This window comes from Eurytemora carolleeae, unplaced genomic scaffold (assembly GCF_000591075.1).
Source record: "Eurytemora carolleeae unplaced genomic scaffold, Eaff_2.0 scaffold975, whole genome shotgun sequence".
NCBI classification, from domain to species: Eukaryota; Metazoa; Arthropoda; class Copepoda; order Calanoida; family Temoridae; genus Eurytemora; species Eurytemora carolleeae.
Window position 1 is genome coordinate 1 of NW_019396863.1, and position 25,072 is coordinate 25,072.

Sequence of the window (25,072 nt, forward strand, 5' to 3'; positions counted from 1 at the left end):
ATAGTTGCTCAGCATCTTTCAGTATTTTCTCTTTAATAAAACAAAATAAACTTTTTGCGGGTTTACAATTATCACAAATTTACAAATTCTGACCATTTCCTCATTTGGGCCCGTTTGACGTTTAATGGATACTAATGGATAGACAAACAAACAGATGGACAGACACCCAGACAAGCAAAGTATGAAAGATGTACGAACAAGAACAAAAAGAAGAACAAAAAATATAGAAATGTCAAAATATTTGCATCTGTTATCATATAATTATTTAATAATATTGTTTAAATTTTTTTTAATAGATAAGAAAACTATTTTTTTACTTATTTTTTTCTTCAATTATAACACTTGTGCTATTAGCAATAAATGTTTTTTATTCTTTTATTTCCCTATCCACCCCCCCCCCCCCCCCCCCCCCCTCAAAATGTAAAAAATTTTTAAAAAAAAAAAAAAAAAATTTTTTTTTTTTTTTTTTTTCCCATCCCCCCCCCCCCCCCCCACCGTCCCATGCAAACTGTAATAAATCTTTAAATAAAATAAAATACAATGTTTTCTTTGCTCTAATTCACAACCAATAGATTAAATCTGTATTTTCTATATTTTCTTGATTGGAAAAAGTTGATTCATTTTCTTTTCTATTTCTGAAAAATTTGTGTGGAAATAAATAACAAAAATAATAAATCTGTATAAAAAAGTCACAGAAAATTTTTCACAAAAGCTAAGATTATTCTAGGGTATCTATAGAGCCTTTGAGATAAGATTAAATATTCTAACTTTGTGAAGAACAAGTTACTAACTAAAATTTAACTAATTTTGAATTGAGCTGATACTTCTTTTTTCAGTTATCCAGTATATGTACAGTTCAAATTGACAAGTTGACTTTTAGACTCAAGTTGTGACTTTAAATAGTCTTATGAACATGAGACACAGCAATTGTGCGATGTAAACAGACGCATTTCACTTAATAAGTGATTTAATAACTTACTATTTAAGCTATTTGCTTTTTAACAACATCAAATGCACTTCAGTGTTACTTTATGTCGTCTTCCTATCACACAGTTTTCTGGTTATTCATGCTCATTTTTATCAAAACATATTTTTAGATCACTGAACTCACTGAATTGGTGATGATGGCATATTTAACGAGAGCGGACCAAAAATATCTGGAACACCTTGGTAAGATTAAATTAGATAATTCAATGAAATACCTGGAAATGTTCCAATGATGATCTATTTCAGAGAATGTATTGAATCAGCTGAACTCCCTCATATTTGGTTTGGAGAAGGGCGAGCGCAATGCCGTCAATCTATCTTGGCTACTCAACCCAAGTCGTCTTCTTATTTCCTACATACTTGACTTTGACCCTCCGTATAAACTTCCTTTCGGTAAGTTATTTTTAAATTAAATCAAATATTTTCTAAAATGGCTTTATTCATTCTTTAAATAATGGGTTAGAGTTATTCTAAGAAAAACTAGTTCGCAAAATGCATCATATTTGTAATTTTGCTCACTGCATTATTCTAAATACAATTTTTAGAAAAACTTCTCCTGCATTATTCAAAAGTTATAGAATAAACATGCATTCAAACTAAAAATGCTTATTTTGTGAGGGTTAAATATTTCACAGAATTTTAAAATTGATTTACAAAAGAAATAATTCTTTAGAACAAAAATGGTTTAATTTAATTTTTTTACAGGATCAAGAGTTGAATTAGGTTTGCTCTATTTTGAAATTTTTTAAACAAAAGTCTCTAAATAAGGCTTAAGTAGATTATGAATTTTTTTTTACAAATATTTATTTTTTTTAAATTAAAAAAAATATTTAGGAGCCTGCGATTGGTATTTCTGGGTAGAATCAGAAGATATTCTTCAAACTTTTGGATATAAGGTGAATCAATTATATCCATTACCTTAAGGCAATTATATGAGAAAATCAAATTATCATGTTATCTCAATCAAAGGGTTTGTAGCCCAATCAAAATTTGAGGCAAATCGGTTATGGGGTTTAGAGATAACTTCTTTTTAGCTAGGAAATCCAGCTTTGCCTGGAAAAAAAAACTTTCGCTATGAAAGTCAAATGACTCTACTTAGAAATTTTAAACATAAGCTAAAACATTCCCAAGGTTGAACCGAGTTCCCCAATCAAAAGGGGTTACGTTCGGAAATACAAAAAGACAGACAGATTATTTCATCTATTTTTTTATGACAACAAATTTTATTACATAGATTTAAAACCTTTTTTTCAACCTCCAGTTGGTAAAGCTCGCCAGTGAGAGGAGTAGGACGGATCCTGAGAATTCAGAGGCAGCTCCGGAGATATTTCAATCCTTCTTACAGGAGAAGGTATGATCAAATTAGATACAGTGAGTTCCGTAAAACCGTCCGTTCACACTAACTTAAAAACAATTTTAATTAAATTAAAAAGAGAATAGGATGGAACAACTAGTTGTCAAAGTGGAGTAAAACTCTGCAATAGTGCAATGTTCCATAACTCTGAGAGTTGACAGCGACTTTTTAGCAACTTACAAACGGGGATTCAAAAAGTTGTGTTTAAGTCAAATATTTGCCACTAGATTTTGCCCTCTTGGTAAGTTGGCTTCAAAGAGGGAGGAAACCCCTGGACGCCATGAACCTCCGCCATGCAGACACGAGCCTCCCAGATTTGCCAGGCAGACCAAGCCTCCACCATGCAGTTAGAGCCTCCTCTATGCAATAAACGAGCCTCCGCAATACATCACAGTTTCCATATAACTCTTGGTTTTTACTTGTAATATCGATTTTTTAAATTTTTTCGACAAAGTTGCACAAGAATTTTACTTAAAACTAATGTTTTTTATTGATTGTCATGATTTGTAACTTAAATTGACTCATAAAGTGGTTTTATATGTTATGCTTTTTACATCAAGATCTTTTTGAGAAAACTAATGTTTTATAGATCTACTTTTTATATTTTCCAAATGCTTTAGTTTATCCCTATTTCAGCCATGTTTAACGCCAGTAAGAATATTGTGATGCCAGTAAAGAATTTTAAAAAAGTTAAATTTTGCGCCTAAAAGTGTATTAACACTTTCATGTATCTTGTTCATGTCCAAAGATAATCATAATTAAAGTTTAAATTAAGTTACTACAAAAGGAATTGAGTTTCTCCACAAACTCTGTTAGATTAAGTAATCTAAGCTTGAAATATCAAGTGTTTTCACCTCCAGGTTGCAAAGATAAAGGGAATGGAATATTCAAGTTTGTGGCAAAGACTCAACTCCTTTATCTTAAATTCCTAAAGAGGATACTTTTGACGGTAAAAGCACTAGCTAGGGGTTCAGCAAGGAGGCAGATTCTCTAATCCCAGGGATTTGGAAATAGAACCCTCCTTTACGCCTTTAAGCATTTCAAAAGTATTGATTTGTTCAGGCGCACTGTGATATGCTTTACAATAAAACATTTCTTACACGGTAAGAAGGCTATTTGGAAATATATTTCTGAATTGAGCTTAGTTTATTTTGTTTTAATCTTTGATTTAAACAATTCATTTTTTGGGACATTTTTAAGATTCAAATTTCTTGTCAATGTCAAATTTTTGATTACCTTAATCGGATAAGAATTTCAAAAAAGGTAGCGGATGAATCAAAGATTATAAAATATCAAATAAAATTACTTTCAGAATTTTTTCTCTAAATGTTTTCCTTTTTGCGTAAAAATTTTTCAAGTTTTATAAAATCACTTTACCAGTCAGCAGTAGTCACTATTTATAATTATTGATTAATACTTCTGAACTTTGATAAACTTTTTATGTCACAATTTTGAAAAAAAAATCTTTGCTATATGTGAAAACAAAGAGTTTTAAGGAAAAACTATTCTGTATAGCGGAGGCTCGTTTAGTCTATAGCAGAGGCTCTTACAGCATGGCGGAGGCTCGTGTCTGCATAACGGAGGCTCTTGGCATCCGGGGGTTCGTTCCCTCCCTCTTTCAAAATTGGTTCAAAAGATGCGCGGTGTTAACACCAGTTATGGCAGGAGTAAAGCAGACTCGACTTAAACACCACTTCTTGACTTAAACACCACTTCTTGACTTAAACACCACTTCTTGACTTAAACACCACTTCTTGACGGCAAAAGTGGAGTTAAACTCCGGTTTAACTCGAGCCTCTGTTTCCTGGGTTGGACTGCTTAAATATTACTTAAGTCTATTCCACGGTTTCATAGGCAAATAAGTAAAAATTCTATTTTTACTCCGGCTAAAGGAAAAGGGTTTTAAATTGTGAATTACTAAATAATATTTTTTACATGTTACAGTGATAGGCGACTATATCAATACAAAGAAGACTACTTTCGATTTCTATTTTGATTTATATAAAGCTGTTAAACAGCATGGATACACAGAAACAAAGAACTCAAGAGAAGCTGTCAATTGAAAAAGCTTTTCATTGATTACTTGTAAACTTGTATCCGAAATAAATCGTGTTAACAATCAAAACTTTTAAAAGTCGTCTTCATTGTATTGATATAGTCACCTACCAATGTATTCCAAACTAGGTTGAGAATATCCGATTAGAGAGTCTAGTTGTACATGGAGCGGGTTGGGACGAGGAGAAGAAATGTTTGGTTTGGAACCCAGACCTGGAGACAAGACAAGGAACCATTGGAACCATATTTGGTAGACCGGGAGATAACAGGTTCGGATATATGTCATTTTCATTGAAAATTATGATCTGTATCTATTTCAAACAAAATCCAAACAAAACACTAAGTGTCAGGTTTAGTACAAATCACGGTTTGAACTTTACTCTCTTACAGTATTGTCTAGTTCGTTGATAATCATAATATTTTCTACAAAAGAACATTCAACATTTTATTTGAAGTCTGAAGTCTTTCTTTTCCAAAAAATAAAGTTACTTTGAAAGATGAAAAGTGGGTTATAAAGTTTATATGGAAACAGTTGTGAAATGTTTAGATTATATTTGAATTACTCGGCATTTTGCGAACATATTTTAAATAACTTCATACTTTCTACACTTTCAAGATTTTAGAATAATTTAGAAAATAATCAGATTTTCTTTCAAAATAAGGGATGCAAGATTTTGCATTTTTAAACTCTATTATCTAGCCATTAAATTTGTTATTTTAAAATTATTAAAAGATTTTTGTTTTAGACGACAGCGGATTCGGGATGATTTTGTATCCGTCCCTGTTTACTCGTCTCAGCACGATGGAATACTTCTCCACGTTCCCCTCCATATAGGCCGAACCTCTGATGCCAGTAGGACCCTGAGTAAAGAGTTCTGGTCCCAAATACCTCTCTATGCAACTATTAAATAGAGCTTTTATATCAATATGTACTTTCAAATATATTTTTTTAAATTTTATACCATTTTATTTTTGTATAATATTAATACCCTCCCCCCACTTCTCCCTAGTTTATGGTGAATTGTTTTTTAAATGAAACGGTAATAGAAAATCGTCTGAAGATTCAATTAGTTTATTATGGGGTGCATCTATTAAAATTGCAAATAAAACGTTAACATTTTCAATTAGAACACGATTTTGCCTTTATCTTATCACAAAAATAAGTTCCTGTGCAGACAGAATGATCCGACTTTTTTTTCAATTCCTTCAAGTCCTTCAAGTCCTTCAATTCCTTTAATTCCTTCAGTTCCTTCCATTTCTTCCATTCCTTTCATTCCTTCAATTCCTTCAATTCCTTCAATTCCTTCAATTCCTTCAATTCCTTCAGTTTCTTCAATTCCTTCAATTCCTTCAATTCCTTCAATTCCTTCGATTCCTTCAATTCCTTCAGTGTCTGAAAATAGTTTTTGTCATAAATAAAGGATGCTGTTAGTCCTCAGAGCCATATTTAAGTGTAGTAATATTGGCTCAATTGTAGTTCTAAGTCGTATGTGTTATTGAGTATTCTGAAGTGGTGAACTATTCCTCTAACAAGGAAAATTGCTGAAGAATATTCTGTGATTGTATCTTAAGTTAGAGAAATTATGCTTTTCTAAATTTTGAAAGATAAAAACAGTGAATTAATAATCTCCCAGAGTTTCATAATTTTCCAAATCATATTTTCTTTATTTTCATTTCCCTAAAACAAGGCAGAAGCTCATCTACAATTCAAATTTATGTAAATAGTTCTTCATTTCTTAGGAGACTATCATTCTTCATTATATCCTTCTAAACTTGGTTTTTCAAGGGATTATATTTATAAACAAAATTCTTAAAGGGATTGACAATGTAATTTCAAGTAACTCTCGTTTATCCAGTTCCATCATCGGTTTACAATTGTACCCAATTATTAACATATCTAATCATATAATATCATATAAAAGCATATAATATCATATCATATAATATAATATCATATAAAAGCATATCAAATCAGTAAACACGTGTAATCCGAAAACCCGGAAGGGAAACTTAATCTAGTCAATTTACCAGCATTTGATAAATACTGTTAAATATACCGAAAACAGTATTTACTAAAATCCATGATGATGGACTTTTTTACGAACTTAATAAATATAACACGATCAGCTCCACTTCCTCTCAAGCCTGTTCGTCCACGACTAACTATTCTATCTTTCTCTCCCCGACCATGTAGTGCAGTTCCTTGAACCCTGGTCTTGAGTTTTCCACCTGGATTCCCGATCAGAATTTCCAAACAGGCTTGGGCCCCTTTAGGAGATCGGGGTATATATTCCCCCCACAAACTATTTACAACACAAAAAAATCACTTTATAACATCTCCCACAATACTGAAAATAGTTTGTTTGGTAATACTCTGGTAGAAGGAGTATATTCCGGAATCATGGCTCAAACTTGGTCGTGAAACCCGACGTTTGATCTTAACTATGTCTGACTGAAACGCCTTGATCTAAAAGTGATCGTGATAGCATACCCCGGTTAGATCAAAGAGTCCACGGGAACTCCCTAGCTTCTTGAATTGGCATGACTTGAATTGAATTGACTTGACTTGACTATCTAATAATGCCAGGGCCAGGTATTGAGATCTCAAGCAGACTTGTGGATTATTTTAGTTCCTAATCTATATCCCGCGGTGGTCAGGCCCTAAAGGGATAACAAACATTAAGCGGAACATGCATTGATCCTTGAATTTAAAATTGGATATCTAGATCAAGCGTTTAAGGATAACAATATTTTCAAGCAAAAGCTCCGACTTTGGGCATTGACCTGATGTCTCCGGTTTTTTTCCCTGGATATCAATATTTCAAAATTGTGTGTCAGAATCTTAGAATCTGATGTCATAGAATCATTTCTGGCAGCATTTGGTTTGGGAAGTGGTGGCAATCTGAGGTTATAAAGCTCATTGCATGAATATGTTCGTTAATTTTTGCATGATTTTAGATAACTTGTTTTTTTCAACCTTAATCCTGTCCTTCCTCAAAAACGGGAAATAGGAGTATGGAATATGGATGGAAGACAGGAATATAGGAAGTGAAATTTGGAAGAAAGGAATATAAGAAGTGAAGTATCGATGGAAGACAGGAATATAGGAAGTAAAACATTGATGGAAGACAGAAATAAAGGAAGTGGAGTATGAATGGAAGGAATAAAGGAAGTGAAGCATGGATGGGAGATAGGAATAAAGGAAGTGTAGAAAGTATGGATGGAAGACAAGAATTAAGGAAGTGTAGTATTAAAGACATGAATATAGGAATTGTAGTATGGAAGACATGAATATAGAAAGAGACGTATGGATGGAAGCCAGGAATACAGGAAGTGAAGTATGGATGGAAGACAAGAATATAGGAAGTAAAGCATTGATGGAAGACAGAAATAAAGGAAGTATGGGTTGATGGAAGACAGGAATAAAGGAAGTATGGATTGATGGAAGACAGGAATAAAGGAATTGAATTATGGATGGAAGACTGGAATAAAGAAAGTATGGATTGATGGAAGACAGGAATATAGGAATTTAAGTATGAATGGAAGACAGGAATAAAGAAAGTATGGATTGATGGAAGACAGGAATAAAGGAAGTATGGATTGATGGAAGACAGGAATAAAGGAAGTATGGATTGAAGGAAGACAGGAATAAAGGAAGTATGGATTGATGGAAGACAGGAATAAAGGAAGTATGGATTGATGGAAGACAGGAATAAAGGAAGCATGGATTGATGGAAGACCATGTGATTATATAAATGGAGTAATTTTTCATTTGTAAATCTAGAGAAAAGAGAGAATTATGTATTATTGAAGGATCTGTCCATGGAGAGAGATATTATATGATTGAACAGAATTAGAAGTTTTTTACATTCATTTTTTTAATTAAAAAAAATGCGACCTAATCTGATAACTACTGATAATGACGTCATTTCCTGTAGTTCAAACAATACATTATTTACGCATTTGAACTATTAAATATGTAATTAAAAAATTTTATATTTCATATCGGTAAACAATCATCACAAAATAGTTTAAATAATCAAAAAATATTTCCCCATGGACATAAAAATAATTAAAATGACCAAAAAAATAGTTAAAATAAATATTTCAAACGAAGCATTTAATGCTTCAAATGGGCAAAAAAAATCCAATGAGCAAAACAATAGTCCAATTAGGAGCAAAAGAATTTTAACAACTTTCAACAAAATTAATATATATTTAAGGTTAGGTTAAGACACTTTCTGGGCTGAGCGCTGTGGCTAGAACAGGCCAAGGGGTCGAGCGCATGGGCTAGGACAGGCTAGGGGACCGAGCGCCTCGGCTAGGAGGACAGGCTAGGGGGCTGGGCGCTGCGGCTACATGACCAACTTTATCTATGTGTTAAATATGAGAAGCTCGAGTGTTGTGTCAACTATTTTTTGGCTAATTTAATATTTTTTGGCACATTTGAACTTTTTTTGCACATTTTAGCTTTTTTTTGCTCCTATTAGCTATTGTTTTGCTCATTTAAACTATTTTTTGGTTCATTTAAACTTTTTTTTTTGATCATTTGAACCAAAAAATAGTTCAAATGTGCAAAAGCAATAGTTATCGTTTGAACTATTAGTCGTCAAAACTACTAAACATAATACCACGTGCAATGGTTCAAACGGCAGTAGTTCAAACTAAAACCTAGCATTCAAAAACCCCTAAATCTTGAAAAGACGACATCTAGTGTTCATCTGTATTGTCATTAATCTTTGGTTTTATCTATATATGTATAGAACAAAGGGTCAAAACGCAAATTACAAAGATTCAAAATACTAAAATTACAAACTCCTTTATTATCAAAATTATTAATTGATTAAAAATTTGACTAAATTTTTTGACCAAAATCATTTAAAATAATTATTTTGTTAAAATTTTTTAACATTATGCAGGGTTACCATAAATAAAGAGATTTCAGAGACGACTGTACGTTTTCACGTTCCAGGTTTCCTCTGCAGCTATAATGTTGTTTCTTTCTTACTCAAATCAGTTAAAAAGTATGTTTATTGCCTAAGACACAAAACTAGATTCAAATTCTAGATTGCTATATTTAAGAGTTTTGAAAAGTAACGTCTTAAGCTCTGCATTAAAAACAGTTTACACAGTTTCAGTGCTTTCTTTTATAGTGTTCTTAATCCTAGTGATTGAATTATTTATCAGGATCCGGGTTCTATAAGGTAGAAGAAACCCTTTCTCCCCCCACAGGATATCTACTAATTATTCTGGGCATGAACTACACCAGACTTCACTGCAATCTTTTGTTCATCCCTTTCATCTTTTATTTCATTTCTTCAACTTATTTGGCTCAGTGCTATCTAAGTCTATTCTTTATTCAAATTTTACCTTATAGGCGTAAATGTAAAAGCAAGTGAAATCCAAAAAACAGAAATTCACTGAAATTTTCTTTTCATCTTTGATCTTTATATTCTTCATTTCTTTCTTATTTTCTTTAATTCTAATTAAAAGTTTTTTCCTTTCAAATCGTCTAATCTGTATAATTCAAATATTACCGCGCGAAAGTAAAAAGTGAAGGAAAAAAAATTCTGACCGATTTTGGCACAGAAAACTAATTTGCAAAAATGAATAAATTGTTTTGGTTATACATCAAAGTACAAGATATTTCACTGAAGTATATTTTATTTAAGATAAACAAAATGATTTTTCACTGCATCTTACAGAGTTTTAAAATTCACATGTTTGAATTATTACTTCATCATGGAAAAGTATAAAAGTTTGAGTTACATGTTTTTGAATTATTACTTCTTCATGGAGAAGTAAAAAGTTTTATTCACATGTTTGAATTATTACTTCTTCATGGAGAAGTAAAAACGTTTAATTCACATGTTTGAATTATTACTTCTTCATGGAGAAGTAAAAACGTATAATTCAAATGTTTGAATTATTACTTCTTCATGGAGAAGTAAAAACGTTTAATTCAAATGTTTGAATTATTACTTCTTCATGGAGAAGTATAAAATATTGAGTCACATGTTTGAATTATTGAATGGTTCATTTGGTGTACCGTCCCGTCGGCAGACTGTGTGTACTGTGTACTGTGCACACTCGGGCCCGGTAGATCTAATGAACCGGGGTTTTCGTATAAAGTTTGTTGTTTCATCTAATTGTACGCTGAATCTTCATTCAGCAGGAAGTCTCGAGTATGAAGACACTTCAGACCATGATTTGGAACATAACCACGATAACTGAAATAAAAAAACAATTAGAAAATAATCTGCCTACCCCCCCCCCCCCCCCCCCCCCACCTCGCTATGGACTAACTAACTTAACAATCTTTAAACTTACAGCATGCATGCGCCGACAAAAAAATTTATAAGAGAAAATGAGAAAAAAATTATGTTAAAGAGTCAAATTTGAAATCGATTATCAGACCTTGCTGGAATAAGGACCAAACTGGTAAATCAGAGCTGAAAACTTTAGAATGAAATATCCTTAATCCCAATAACTTAATCGGAGTATCCAATGGACACACTTTTGATGTTAATCTTCTTAAACCGTTCTTTCTTGGATGTAGTAGAAAAAATCAAAAACTGGTTTTGTAAATTTAGGGAGTCCTTCCCGTTTCTGTATATAATCTTAAATGGCGCGCAAAATTTCAAATTTATCGGCTTTATATATGCGACTCTGATTGGTTGAATTTTATACACTTTTCAGGATAAAGTACAAGATTAGGTCAGTCTCGATATTAAGAAAAAGAGAGGATAAAGCATTAATCTCAATATCCACCATTCTAAAGTTTTCAGCTCTGCAGAGTGATCTTTTATGGGTGTCTCAGAATCAAAATGCCCGCTAACACTTTAAAAAGTCCATTTATACTTTTTTCCAGGGGGTTTCATCAATCATGGTACCTTGTATCTGCTAAACAAGGTTCTCCTCTAGGGCAGTTCTTTTTAGTTGCTTCATGTGCAGAACATGGTCGCCATTGATAATCTTCAGAATTTGGATTCCATTGATAACCTAGAATATTAGAACATGATTGCCATTGATAACCTGTAGAATTTGAATTCTATTGATAAAATTCGATTTTTTTAGCCTATGGCACTCCCAGGCTACCCATGAGTGTCCACAAAAAATGTCAGCCCATTCAGTCCAGCCGTTTGGCCGGCCAGAGGGAATATATATATGAATATCTTGTTTAATTATATTGAACAAAAAAAAATCAATTTTTGTCCCCCCGGGATACCCATGAGTTTCCTCAAAAAATTTCACCAGTTCGGTCAAAATATATATATTGTCTGTGTCAATGTTCTAACCTAGGACTGTTGTGAGTAAAAGAACAAAGATGAAAACAGTATTCTTCAAATTCTTCATTTTAAAGATTGTAGTTTCAATATTAGTATTGTTTTGGGTTTGTCACTGCATGAAGTATTTTATAAACAGTGTACAGGTAGCTGCAAGGCATACCCAGGCGATAGGCAGTAGGCAAAGATAGATAGATAGATATATAGAAAGATAGATAGGTAGAGTAAGGGGTAGATAGATAGATAGCGTAGTCAGGTAAACCATTGGTTTAAGCCATTTCAGGGATAAAAATTCTCCTTATAATATATTTTCTTAAGTAGAATCTTTTTTACTCCAGTTTGTAATTAAACATAATTTATTAATAATTATAGAAATAAAAATAAACAGGTTTGTGATAAAATTTAAAAAAAACAGTATAATGTCGTATTCAATTATGATATATTGGCAAAATTCTTATCGATATTTGCTTGAGAGCTTGAGACCTTTAAACCACAGTGCCCAAGAGAAAGTTACCCAAATGTACAATTTCCAAAGTGGCAACTTTCCCAAGGTTAAGTTAGGCTTTCTGAGGCGCCGCAGGCTGCAATGAGGGCCGAGCCCTGCGGTTGGGATGGGCTAGGGAGCTGAACACTGCGACTAGGACAGAGTTGGGAAGTTGGCGCTTAGGAAATAGGATATTTGGGAAGTGGCAACTTGGGAAAATACCTTTAGGAACTTGCCGTTTTGGAAAAGTTTTTGGGAAAGTACCTAAAATCCAGCAATTTTCAATCTTAATTTTACCTGTTTTTTGCTTTCTCTCTTTTATATTTTTTTTTCGTCTGAAGATGCGTTTTAAATGAAAAGTATAAAAAGACTGCTTAGTTAAAGTTTAAAAATTGTTGATTAAGAGTTTAGACCCCAAAACGGGATCGAATTCAAAATGAAGAACCCACATAAAAATCGCCCTGGGTGATGTATATCTAAACTCACTTTGATTTCAGTTTTCCAAATTAACCCAGTATTTGGTCTCATTTTTACAGTTTCCAGAGCTGGGAACTTTAGAATGGTGTATATCAAGATTAATGCTTAATCCCCTGTTTTTGCTAATCTCGAGACTAACATAATCTCGAGATTATGTTTTTTTTTTAATTGGATTCTAAGAATGCCACCTCGGTTCGTTTTCTTGACTGAAAGGGCCCTTTCTCACCCATTTCTCACCCATTTATTTATTAATACATTAGTTAAAAATGGTCACAAAAACCTGTTATCAAATATTTTTTTCACCGATTAATTTACAAAATGGCCGACAACAATTTCTTTATTTGTTAGAAATTGCGGATTTCTCTCATGGGATAGAATTTATTTTCAAGGCTGTCATTGGTCAATACAATTTACGTATATTCCTACTCTCATTGGAGAAAACGATGTATGGATTTCCAAAGAGAGAGAAAAAGAGTGGATTAAGGACTAAGATTAAAAGTTTCCACAGTGGATATTCGGATTAAGTAGTTGGGATTAAAGGTTCTCCATTCTAAAGTTCCCAGCTCAGTTTTAGCTTTTCTATATCTCTTTCTAAATAAATGAAATATTGCTTCCAAGAACTATTTCTAAACTAATGCTTTGTTCTGGACAATATGTCCTCTTCCTCCACTCTTTTTACTGACTAATCATCCAATCCTTCATTCTTCCTTCTCTCTTCTTCACTTGACTTCTCAAGGGTGTAAAAAGTAAAACCTCTACACATGTTAAACTACAGTAGATTGCACGTTAAGTTGAAATCTTACATGTTTTTAATCATAACAAACATGTTTTGAATTTCTAATATGTAACCGGTAAAAGGAATTGAGTTTTTGCCACAAACTCAAATCTACTGATTCCAATATCTTTGCAACCTGATGGTGCAAAACTTTGATATCTCAAACTTAGATTATTTTATCTTTAAATATTAATAGTTTGAAATATCGAAGGTCTACGACATTGGGTTACAAAGATATAGAGATAGAAAATCAGAGTTTGTGGCAAAAACTCAACTCCTTTGCTTTCTCATAGTTTTGCGCAAAATCAAAACTAAAGGAGCTGCGAGGTCACAAAGTTGTACCAGTAAAGCCTCAGTAAAACTTTATTGAGGTCTTAAGTTCTTAACAATATTGTTCATTTATAAAAAGTACATATAAAGTATCTTCTTCCTTAGTTTTAAATCTCTTTTCTAAGGATGAGATTTTATTTTTTAAAGATGAATCATAAAGAATTTGTCCACAACACTGCATACTCAGTTTAACTACCTTACTAGCCGGTCTGTCCCTTTAATGATGGTAGAAAACGTACGGCGAAAGCAGAAAGATGAGACTACAGAGATAACTGTTGACTCTACGTATGGTTCCATAGAATTTAATAATTTTCTAGTTTGTTGCCGAATTTTTAAAAGTATAAGTTTAGCCATTATTTTCACAGTTTCAGATCTTAAAAATCTTCTTCTTAAGTGTAAATTTCTAACTAGTTCATCTAGAATCTTTAAACTAATTTCATTCTATTTTTTTACTCTATTTTACACGAATAAACTTTAAAGCATCTTGAATTGATTCTTTATCACAACCTAATGGTGTAAAATTTTGATGTTCAAACTTAAATTATTTGATCTAACAGAATTCATAGTTTGAAATATTAAAGGTTCACTACATTGAGTCTTAAGATATAAGGATTAGAAAATTAGAGTTTGTGGCAGAGGCTCAATTCCATTCATATAATTTTAATGTTTTTTATTGTATTGATATAACAGGTTTAAAAGTTGAAAAATCCATTCAGAAAATCCCAATTTCGTTCACGTTTACAATATTCCAAGATTTATGTAATATTAACAAACATCAAAAAGACGCAAGTTTTATTGAAAGAAATATATTAAAGATAGTAAACAGAGTTTATTTACATTAGTTTGGTGGGGGGAATATTCTATTTATTATCTCTCAACCCCTTCAAAAGCCTCTGTGAGAACTTACATGTCTTCTATTTGGTGAGGTCTAGAAGCACCCTGTGATATGTATTCTGTTTGGCGAGCTCTAATGCAGAGTTGAACCTGGAGAGAGGGATAGGTTGACTAGAGAGGAAGGAGTAGTCATAAACCTGTGATGTTCTCTCAAGGAACCTAACCCCAACCTGGAGATCAGATTGCTTATAGTTATGTACTCCAACAATACTTCCACACTGACGGACTAGACTCTCTCCGGAGAGAGTGAACCTAGTCTCCGGTGTAACAGTTCCAACAAGAACTAGAACTCCTCCGGGTTTAAGTCGAGGTAGAGCAGTTTCAACTATTCGTCCCACTCCACATGCTTCTATAATCAGATCGAAGTAAGATGAATCAATTTCTTCTCCAGATACACCTTTTGCTCCATACTTCTCTGCTGTTTGAATCCTACCTGGAGAAGGATCAGATATACTTACTTCAAACCCGGAATCTTTCATCAGAACCGCTCCATATATTCCTAAAATTCCAGCTCCGTAGATTAAACAGCTCCCTTCTGTACTCCGATCTCCCAGGATGTTTAGTGCTGTTCGTCTAGCTGCAACCATAGTTGCTAAAGCACAGTTTGCGGACGCAGCTGAATCAAAGCTAAGTATATCAGGAAGTTGTACAACAAGAGTTCCTGCTCGGAGGAGTAGGTGAGTAGAGTAACATCCCTGGGGATATTTCACGTACTGTACATGACCGTACTTATACACTTGTACACACTTCTGCTCTGGTCCCTGAACACAATACAGGCAGGTTCCACAGATATCCGTCACGGAGAAGGTTACTCTATCTCCAGGGTTAACTCCGTCCCGTCTTGACAGCAGGACGGAACCGCATCCTTCGTGTCCTAGGACGCTTGGAACAGGTTCTTGCCTTCGTCCTTGTAGCGTGTGTATATCTGAGTTACAGATTGCTCCTCGGATCATCAATATCAGGATTTCTCCAGGACCAAGATCATCTAGAGATATTATAATACAAGAATCATGATTTTTTGCCACAATCTTAAATTTTTTGAAACTCTATATTTTGCAACCCAATGGTTGAACGTTTCATATTTTAAACTTAGATTATTTGATCTAACAGAATAAATAGTTAAAAATATCTAATGTATACGACATTGGGTTGCAAAAATATGGGATTAGAAAATCAGAGTTTGTGTACTCAATTTCTTGAATAACAGTATTAGTAATTTTTCTGTAAAAAAAAATAATAAATATCCCATTTGTAAATTTGTAAAAGTTTCAATAAAGTAAATAAAGTAAATAAATCTCAAAAAAAAGATAAAATTTATCTGGTGCAAAGTCCACTATAATCTATAGGCAAATATTTATTTTTATCTTACACGCAGAAGTGCAAATGCGTCAAAAATTCATTAAAATTATTCTTGATTATGATGGTAAAGTAGGATTTCATTGCGCCAAAAAAACTGGGTAATTCTGAATTTTATCTAACTCTGTTGGTACTAAAATCGAAGACAGTTCTTTAATAAACATGAACCATGTGAACAACAGAGAATAATTTTGCTCCTTGAAAACTTTACAAAAATGGGTTCATTGACCTCAATACTTAATCCACTACTTAATCCATTCGTATTAATTATGCGTAATACAAGTACTCATACATATTACAAATAGTTAAAAGAACTGAGTTCTTGCCACAAACCATGATTTCCTAATCCCAAAATGTGTGCAACCCAATCTTTAAGCTGAGTCAGAGGACTTAATTCAATTAACCCGCAACCATACTCGGAAATCTTCTATCGATAAAAAATAATAATTTGTGCGAAACAAATAGATTCTAGTATACAACAGATGGCAACGTAGAATTTGTACACTCTCAGTACAGCTGTATTCAGTTTTTGTGTCCAACAAAATTATTAATAAAAGTGATAATTTTAGAAAAAAGTGCTTATCTTGCAGTAAATTAAGTGCAATTTTATGTGTTCTTTATTTTCTGTTTTTTACACTTTTTTTTGCTTAATTTTGGAAAACATGTCAAATAATGTGAGAAAATTTTGTTTTCTTTGTTATATTTGACACTTGTGACGTCATGTATAATTGGTCAATTTTACTGTTGCCACCTATTCTACTTGATTATCTATTTGGTGCGAAATGTTTTTTTAGTTAAACAAACCTAATGTTGGGACGGGAAAACTGGTTTTAGAGAGGAGAGGGTTCTTATCCTCGTCCAAACCCTGGAATACGATACATCGTCCCAGGATACTCATCAGGAGGAGGAGGAGGAGGAGGATCAGACAGTACTGAACCTTGTACCTAGATAACAAAGTTAAAAACCGCACCCGGAGAAATATAGATATGTAAATGCGTCACACAGCTTTTCCATGATGTCAAGTTAATAAAGTAATTTTTAGTTAAAATTTTTTTATAAATATTTTTTTCAAATGACACCAAGGGATATGAACCGGAACCCTCATATATTTGTTTACAAAATAAGAGTACTGAAGTTTCTGGGAGAAATATAAACAATTGTCGCGCTGAACAGCATTGAGTTTGTTTTCGTTCCTCCCGAAAAAACAGTACATATTCAATGTAAACAAAGAAATTGGTGGGTTCCTGGTGAATTGATTTACCTTGAGTCAAGGTTATAATCAGAAAATGCGTTACTAAGCTGTATACACTAAATAGTTTATCTAACAGAATTAACCTGTTTAAACAATTATAATTGAACTTTTTGAATTCGGTTAGATGTAGTTTAATTTCTTATTTTCTTTATCATTAAATATAATCATAAACAAAAAAATACGTTCTTTTCATATAAAGATATGTACGTATTTACCGGAAATAAATACGTTCTTTTCATATAAAGATATGTACGTATTTACCGGAAAAGTCACGTATGTGTGTCTGTACCAAAAGAGTGTGTGTAAGTGATAACGAACCGAAGGCGTGTGCTGTTGGTATATACAGTAAATAAGAATCTAGGTATGTGTACAGTCAAGGAGAGTACATTTGTTTATTGTTAATTGTTTACTTAAAAGTAAGTTGAATATACATGTAGTATATTATTTATACATAAATTTATGTCAACACTTTAAGCCAAATTTTGATGCAAAGAATAAAATTTGATTGAAGTTTACAATAAACTACTCGTTATTCAAGCTTAATTATAATTGACGACATTGTTCTGCAATTTCCTTGACTTTAGTCATGTTTCGTGTCTGAACCAAAAGAGTGTGCGTGTGTGACAACGAACTCGTCTATAAAGCAGTGCGACTGGCTTTCGCATGCCAGACCAGAGCCATTTCCCTTCCCTTTATTCTTATTCCCTGGTATTTAGATATAAACTAAAGGAAATGAGATCTTTATACACACTTTATCTTTGCAATCCGATGTTGTAGATCTTTGATATTTAAGCTGATGGATTCTCTGTACGTTAAATCAAATTTGAAAGTGTTAATTCTAATCAAGTTCCCAAAAATTAAGCTAAAATTGTGAACATTGTGGAATGCAATTGAAATTGACCTCAAAGTATAAATAAATCCGGTTCTATTAGATAATTCAGGAATTAGAAAATTTGAGTTCATTTGCAGGCTCATAGTGTAAACCAGAAAACCGTAGAATAGGAAGACGACATTAGAGTAATGTTTAAGTGTATTTGAAGTTGTTACACAGCAAATAGGTTTACTAGACACTTGTTAAATCAATTATTGAGTGAAATGTGTCTGTTTACACTTACCAATTGCTGTGTTTTTGTTCATTTAACTATTTACAATGATACTTTTAGTCTAAAGGTCGTCTTCCTAGTCCAGAGTTTTCTGATTATCACTGTACAAACCTTCAGTAACTGAAGATCTGAAGATTTAGAAATTATAAACTTTTTTTGTGGAATTTTAGACAATCTCCGCTTTGATATAAAAAAAATATATATTTGTTTAAAATGAAAAAATAGATCATCCATAGATAGACAGAACTTCAAATAGATCTCCAAATAGATCATCCATAGATTGATATAACTTCAAATAGATCTCCAAATAGATCATTCAAAGATAGATCGATTTCCAAATAGATCATCCATAAATAGATAGAACTTCTAATAGATCTCCAAATAAATCATTCAAAGATAGATCGATCTCCAAACAGATCATCCATAGATAAATAGAACTTGAAATAGATCTTCAAATAGATCATCCATAGGTATATATCCAAATAGATAATCCATAGATAGATCTTCAAATATATAATCCATAGATAGATCTTCAAATAGATCAACCATAGATAGATAGAACTTCAAATAGATCATCCACAGATAGATGTCCAAATAGATCATCCATAGATAGACCTTCAAATAGATCATCCATAGATAGATCTTTAAGTAGATCATCCATAGATAGATCTCCAAATAGATCATGCATAGATAGATCATAATAAAGATCATCTATATAGATCTCCAAATATCTTTGGTTTACCCTCTCTACTCTATCGCCCTTTCACTCACATAATATTCGTAAATTTAAATGAATCTGATAGTTTTAGTTTTTAAGAGCCAACACTTTTTTAAATAAATGGCTTTTTGGTGTGGAGGGTGTCCAAAAAAAGAGTGACTCAAATAATGTTATGATATAAATTTTAATTCTAAAATCAAATTTTGTTAGAGGCAAATTTTTGAAAATTCGATTATCCATAAACATTACCTGGGGTCTCGCGAGGTCCCAAAAAAATGTGGGCCTAATCGGTTAAGCCGTTTTAAAGTTTAATGGATACAAACGAACAGACAAGCAAAGTATATATATAGATAGATAAAGAGGGACAAAATAACAAAAACCCTTTTTACACCCGTCAGGCTTTTTACATGTGGCTTGCATATATATAGTCACATAGTCAAAACCAAACTACATTAATGTTTCCGTAGAGAAAAAATATAAAGTTCATCGCATAATGTTTTTTTTTTCGATAATTTTTGAATAGGTTTTAAGGATCAAAATTTTTTTTTGAAAAAAAATATTTTTAGGGTATGCTATAAAGGTTTTTTTTAGATTTTAAGTTTCAAAAACATTGAGCATTTCTTTTTATTCAATTTTTTATGTGTAAAAAAGTGTAAGAAGCATTTTTTTCGATTGTGGGATGAAAACTGCATCCATCTTCATATTCGTGAATAGTTAAAAATTATATACATTCAAAGTTTCAGCAAAACTTAAAAACATTGTACCCGAATTATACTATAGTATAATTCGGGTAATAATTATATAAATTGTTTCATGGCTTTAAGATTAATCTTTAGTAGTTCATAAATAAATTAGGCTTTTAGGGCGCTTCGTGCCCATCTTTTTTTTCAACTTTTAACTGTGGCTTTATCTATGAGCATCTTCTCTTTGTACAATATAAAATTTTTTTGGATTTCATAATTTTTTTTCGAGCATTTTCAAAAATTTACTAAATTAAATAATTTAAGATAAAAATATTTTAAGATAACATATTTAAAGTCTGATTAGCCATAAACCATTCTTGGGGCCACGTGAGATCCCACACAAAATTTGGGCCTGAACCGTTTTGACGTTTATTGGATACAAACAAACAGACACCCAGACAGACAGACAAGCTAAATTTATATATAGAAATATATATATTTATGTATTTAACTTGATATATCCTACATTAAATTTTATATAAAGAATTGTACTGCACATAATGCTTCATGCCTTGCAGCAATCTTAAGTAGCAAGTATTTAATCAACTCAAAAATCTAAAATCAAAAACATTTGAACATCTAAAGTTAATGGTATAATTGAAAAATTGAAGAAAAAGAATAGTACATTCGCCACAAACTTATATTTTTAATCCCTGTATCTTTGAAACCTTATGGTGTAAACCTTTGAAATTTCAAAATATAGATTGTTTGATCTAATACAATTCATAGTTTGAAATATCTAAGACTTTGGGTGCAAAGATTATAGAAAATCAGAGTTTGTGGCAATAAGAAAAATTATAGATACATTTAATGTAAAAATCTGTCATTATTCCATTTTAAAACTATAAGAAATAATAAACCTTAAATCCTCCTAAGTCCACTTCGGTGGAAACAGACTCTTTGCTCCTTCACCGGCCCGACTTGTAAGGGAGTGACCGGCTAGATATGGTAGTTGAGATTAGAGTGCAGTATTCGTATCAAATGAATCCTAAACTTTTTCTCTGTAATTCTGCACTCTCAGCTCAACTACAGGGTGTCCCAATAAACATGGGAATTCAGTGACGAATTCGATATCGTCTTTCAAATAATTCTTATATTTAGTATCGTGATACCTACTGAGAAAGCTGTAATCTGTAAAATTTTCGTCTGCTATGTTTCCAATTTGTTTGTTTATGTTTTGACTGCATACGGTATAGACACATCTTTACAGTATTTTACCGTTTTCATAAAATAAACTCTAGCAGACATAATAATAATATGGCTTTTGAAATTAGGTATTACAATGCTAATTCATAACAAAGACGATTTTGAATTCCTCACTAAATTCCCATGTTTATTGGGACACCATGTACCTGGTCTAGCCGCTCACTCCCTTTACAGGAACTGTCCGAGTGTCGGTGTAATTTAAACTAACACTCAAAGTTAAAGTGATACAAGCGCTCACAAGGATTTAACGGTTCTTTCAATATTTCAGAAAGCTGTGACTTTCGATCACAATTTGACCCAATATACATAATTGTGTTCTGAAGTACTTTTTTGTCGGCATATACATTTAAATGAAAAATTATAAAATAAGCAAATCCGTAAGTTTAAAGATTGTTTATAGCCCGCTAATGGATCAACAGAGTTTTAAAGGTTAATTTATTCTGGAAGGTCAATCGAAATTACACCGGGATTCAATGTAATATTTATAATGATTTATGTACATGAATGTCTGGATTTTAAAATATATTTTTCGAACATATTTTTTTTAATAAAACTTATATATTCAACGTTTTTGCAATTTGCATTAATCCATAATCAAACTATCACAGTTTTGTTTGTTTTTCCTCTTTTACTTTTTCAGCAGAACCTTTCTGTTTTTCCTTTCTCGGCGCTGGCATCCTACCTATGCCAAGAACCCCAAACAGGAGTTTTTCCAGATGAAAAAATGGCGCTTCAAACAGTAACACAAGCACCAGAGCACACGCCGTGCACATTGAAAAATTGCTAATAGTAGTGTAGGTGAGGTAAAGATTACTGTAGTTGACCGGATAGCTTAGCTGGCTATTCTGCCAGTACACTACAGTGTACTGTATCAGGTATATACAGTAGCTGAGCCGGGCTAGGGGTACCCAGAGACCCCAGGATAAAAATGAGTTCACTACTCCACCGCGTCCCTTCACACTGGAGAGAATGACCCAACCCAGAGCTAAACACCAGGATATTTTACTCAATCCATTGAAGAATGATCTCTCCACCTGACTCGGATAATTCGGAGATCCGGGCATCTGTAGAGCTGGGTCCTTAATCATATTGTAGGTGGATACTCCATAGACAGGAAGACAGGCTAGGACTGCGGCTACAACCCAGATGAGTAAACAAACCCATCCTGGTATCTTTAGTTTGCTTTGATGTCTCATGTTATGTAAAAGATATCCTAGAAGGAGTCCCATGACGTAAGGCTGAAATCTGTTCCATGGTTTCTGATAAAAGTCTGTAACATCTCCGTGAAAGAACTGGGTTTCATCCGTCCATGTTAATGTAAAGGGTATAATGGTTGCCACTACTAGTAACACAACAGACACAGTTATACCTATTGGAAACCATTTCCATAGTAAATACAATATTACAGGAGTTATGATGAAGAACTGCATATCATTTGCCATATACCAGGACCATCCCATGCAGTTCATATCTGTGCCAATATTATTTGCAAAGTTATTTATATACAGGAGATTGAGATACCATCCATTTTGGCATTTTGTCACTTGTTTAGTTACTAAATATGACAAGGGGCCATTAGCAAAGTATTTGAGTAGTGTAGCGTGTAATCCGATAACAATGGCGTAAACAGCTGTAAGTCTAATGTATCTATGAACATAGAAAGTAGCCCAGAACATTGCCCATTGTTTAGTTGATTTTCCCTTGTTTTTATCCATTTCTTTAAGCGTATGAAACGCTAGCAGAATTGCTCCAATCATAAAGAATGAATCAACTGAAAACATTCCATTCCAAATAGCTGCAGTTGCCATGTTGTCAACAGGGCCATCTTCCCGACCATAAATCCCGTAGTTATTCATCATAAATCCATTTCCAGTGAGAACTCCTAGGCTTGTCATCTCAAAGAAGGTATGTCCCAGAACCACCCAGGATATAGATATGGCTCTAATACCATTTATACAGGCAAGATTACCCCCATCACTGGGTCCACTGTTGGTATTGAAAAGCTTGATTAGGTTGTTATAGATGGAGAATCCTTGCCATATACCTGAGGATTTAAGCCCAATGTTTAAACTCGTTAAAGACGCATCCAATATTGTCGATAGCACTACAATAGCACCAACAATAGAGATGATTATGATCATTGTTATGTCACCGCCAGTAAACTCATACTTTTCACCACGCTCATGGTCGTCAAGAATAACTCCTTTGTAAGTTCCTTTAGTATTGGTTATATTGTCAAGATACATATTTACTGCAGTAATAACATCTAGCTTATCACAACCACTTGGAAAACATCTTCCAATCCTTAATAACCCCAAGCTTAATAGGGGATTCTCAGGTTTCTCAGATACTGTAGTTATCATCCAATACCTGCCAGTCACATTTCCTGAAACTACATTCAGACATTCGTCCATTGATCCAGGATAATGAAAAACTGGAAGAGATAGAAGAACTCCTGCTCTTGGAAACAAATCATTGGCATCTATTAGCGCTAAAGTCCATGTTTCATTGTTCGTTATTCCAGTTTGTACAGTTTCTAAATCATCTTTGCAGGACGGACTCATGTCTTTAACTATGCTTAAATCATAGAAAGACAACAGTTTCTTCAACAATTGTACATCTTCAGCTTTCTGTCCACTGACAAATAATCTCAATTTTTTCAAATCTTTTAGCCTTATGGTAAACAGAGGTCAAAACTGTTGAGGTCTTAATTTCTGGATCCGTATATCTATGTAGTCCTACAAATTAAAATCAAGGAAAAAATCACTTATATCTCTCAACTCTAAAAATTGGCACAATTGATATCAAGATCAAGCGTTTTGACCTCTGAGATCGGAGCTATTATACAGAGATTGTTAATCCTGAACGCACGATCTTGATATCCAATGCGGGCACTTTTGAATTTGAGAATCAATGCTTGATCCTTCAATTTTAGTTGTCAATTAAGGTATGAACACCACTTGATACAGAAGAGGAAATAAATTAATCTGTAGGTAGATGGAGATCAGTTCTTGATCCCTAGATTCATAACACACAAGTTATGACTTCAGAGGCCGAATTTAAAGATTTGAAACTGCGTCTAGACGCGGTTCAAATATGAGACACGGTTCAAACATGGTTGGTTACATTTAAGTTATAATCAGTGTTTTGAGATTTAAGCCGGTGCTCAATTGAGAGACGGTTATTAAAGGTTCAGCGACGTGGTTCAAATTCTTTAAATTCGGTCTCAGATCAATTTATGTCCTTATTAATAAAATTAAGAAAAAAAATGAGAATATTTTCCTGTTTTCTCTTGAAAGAGTCTCCAAATATGAGTTTTCCTCCTTTCCAATATAAGTTTTGAGCGGAAGGTTGCTCAATTGTTTGTTAGACTCCTAATGTCATGAATTAATAAAAATACAGATAGAAAACTAGATGTCGTCTTTTAAAGATTTAGAAGTTATTCGTTCTAGTGTTCTATCTGTATTGCTATTAATCTCTGCCTGATGTAGTTGATTCTGATTGTTGGATAGAAGAGCTCCATCCACCCTGATCAACAGCAGACCCAGACACCACAACATTTCCTTCCACAGGATTAAAGTGAAAATTTATCTACAGTGGTAGGCGATTATATTAATACAATAAATATGACTTTTGATTCTAATTTTGATTTTTACAAATCTGTTAAACAGCATGGAAATTGGATACACAGAAACAAAGAAGTCAAGAGAAGCTGTTAATTAAAAAGGCTCTTCTTTCATTACTTGTAAACTTTTAATTCGAAAAAAGTTTGTTAGCAATCATAACTTTCATTGTATTGATGAAAATGCCTACCACTGCATTTAAAAAAAATCGAATCTCGCTAAGCAATATTTATCAAAATGATAAATAAAAAAACTCAATAGCAAAAAACCATTTAGTAATTAGTGATTTCTGAATGGTAAATAATTCCGATTTAATTCAGTAAAAAAAAAACAGATAAGAAACTAATCTTTTGCCACAAACACAGATTTTTTAAACCCTATGTCTTTGCAGTCCGATGCCGTAGACCTTTAATATTTCAAATCATGATA

The 25,072-nt window shown here is 32.9% G+C and overlaps 3 protein-coding genes across 3 annotated transcripts; 1 reads left to right on the plus strand and 2 right to left on the minus strand.

Annotated features, from left to right (window-relative positions):
- Window positions 1-1,097: 1,097 nt before the first annotated feature.
- On the plus strand, window positions 1,098-5,355 carry LOC111709509 (uncharacterized; the record flags this gene model as incomplete). Its single annotated transcript, XM_023483192.1, is given in 6 exon segments — window positions 1,098-1,170; window positions 1,234-1,380; window positions 1,822-1,883; window positions 2,249-2,338; window positions 4,526-4,665; window positions 5,143-5,355. Coding segments are annotated over 6 exon segments (678 nt in total), but the record flags the coding sequence as incomplete, so codon positions are not given.
- A 9,170-nt stretch (window positions 5,356-14,525) lies between these two features.
- On the minus strand, window positions 14,526-16,944 carry LOC111709503 (L-threonine 3-dehydrogenase). The gene is made up of 2 exons (XM_023483185.1): window positions 16,803-16,944; window positions 14,526-15,627 (listed from the first exon to the last, which is right to left on the minus strand). Exons 1-2 carry the CDS (start codon window positions 16,894-16,896, stop codon window positions 14,663-14,665), a joined length of 1,059 nt encoding a protein of 352 aa, XP_023338953.1. The 5' UTR covers window positions 16,897-16,944; the 3' UTR covers window positions 14,526-14,662.
- A 4,583-nt stretch (window positions 16,945-21,527) lies between these two features.
- LOC111709504 (nose resistant to fluoxetine protein 6) lies at window positions 21,528-24,742 on the minus strand. Its single transcript, XM_023483186.1, has 3 exons — window positions 24,503-24,742; window positions 24,303-24,394; window positions 21,528-23,657 (listed from the first exon to the last, which is right to left on the minus strand). Exons 1-3 carry the CDS (start codon window positions 24,578-24,580, stop codon window positions 21,623-21,625), a joined length of 2,205 nt encoding a protein of 734 aa, XP_023338954.1. The 5' UTR covers window positions 24,581-24,742; the 3' UTR covers window positions 21,528-21,622.
- Window positions 24,743-25,072: the final 330 nt, after the last annotated feature.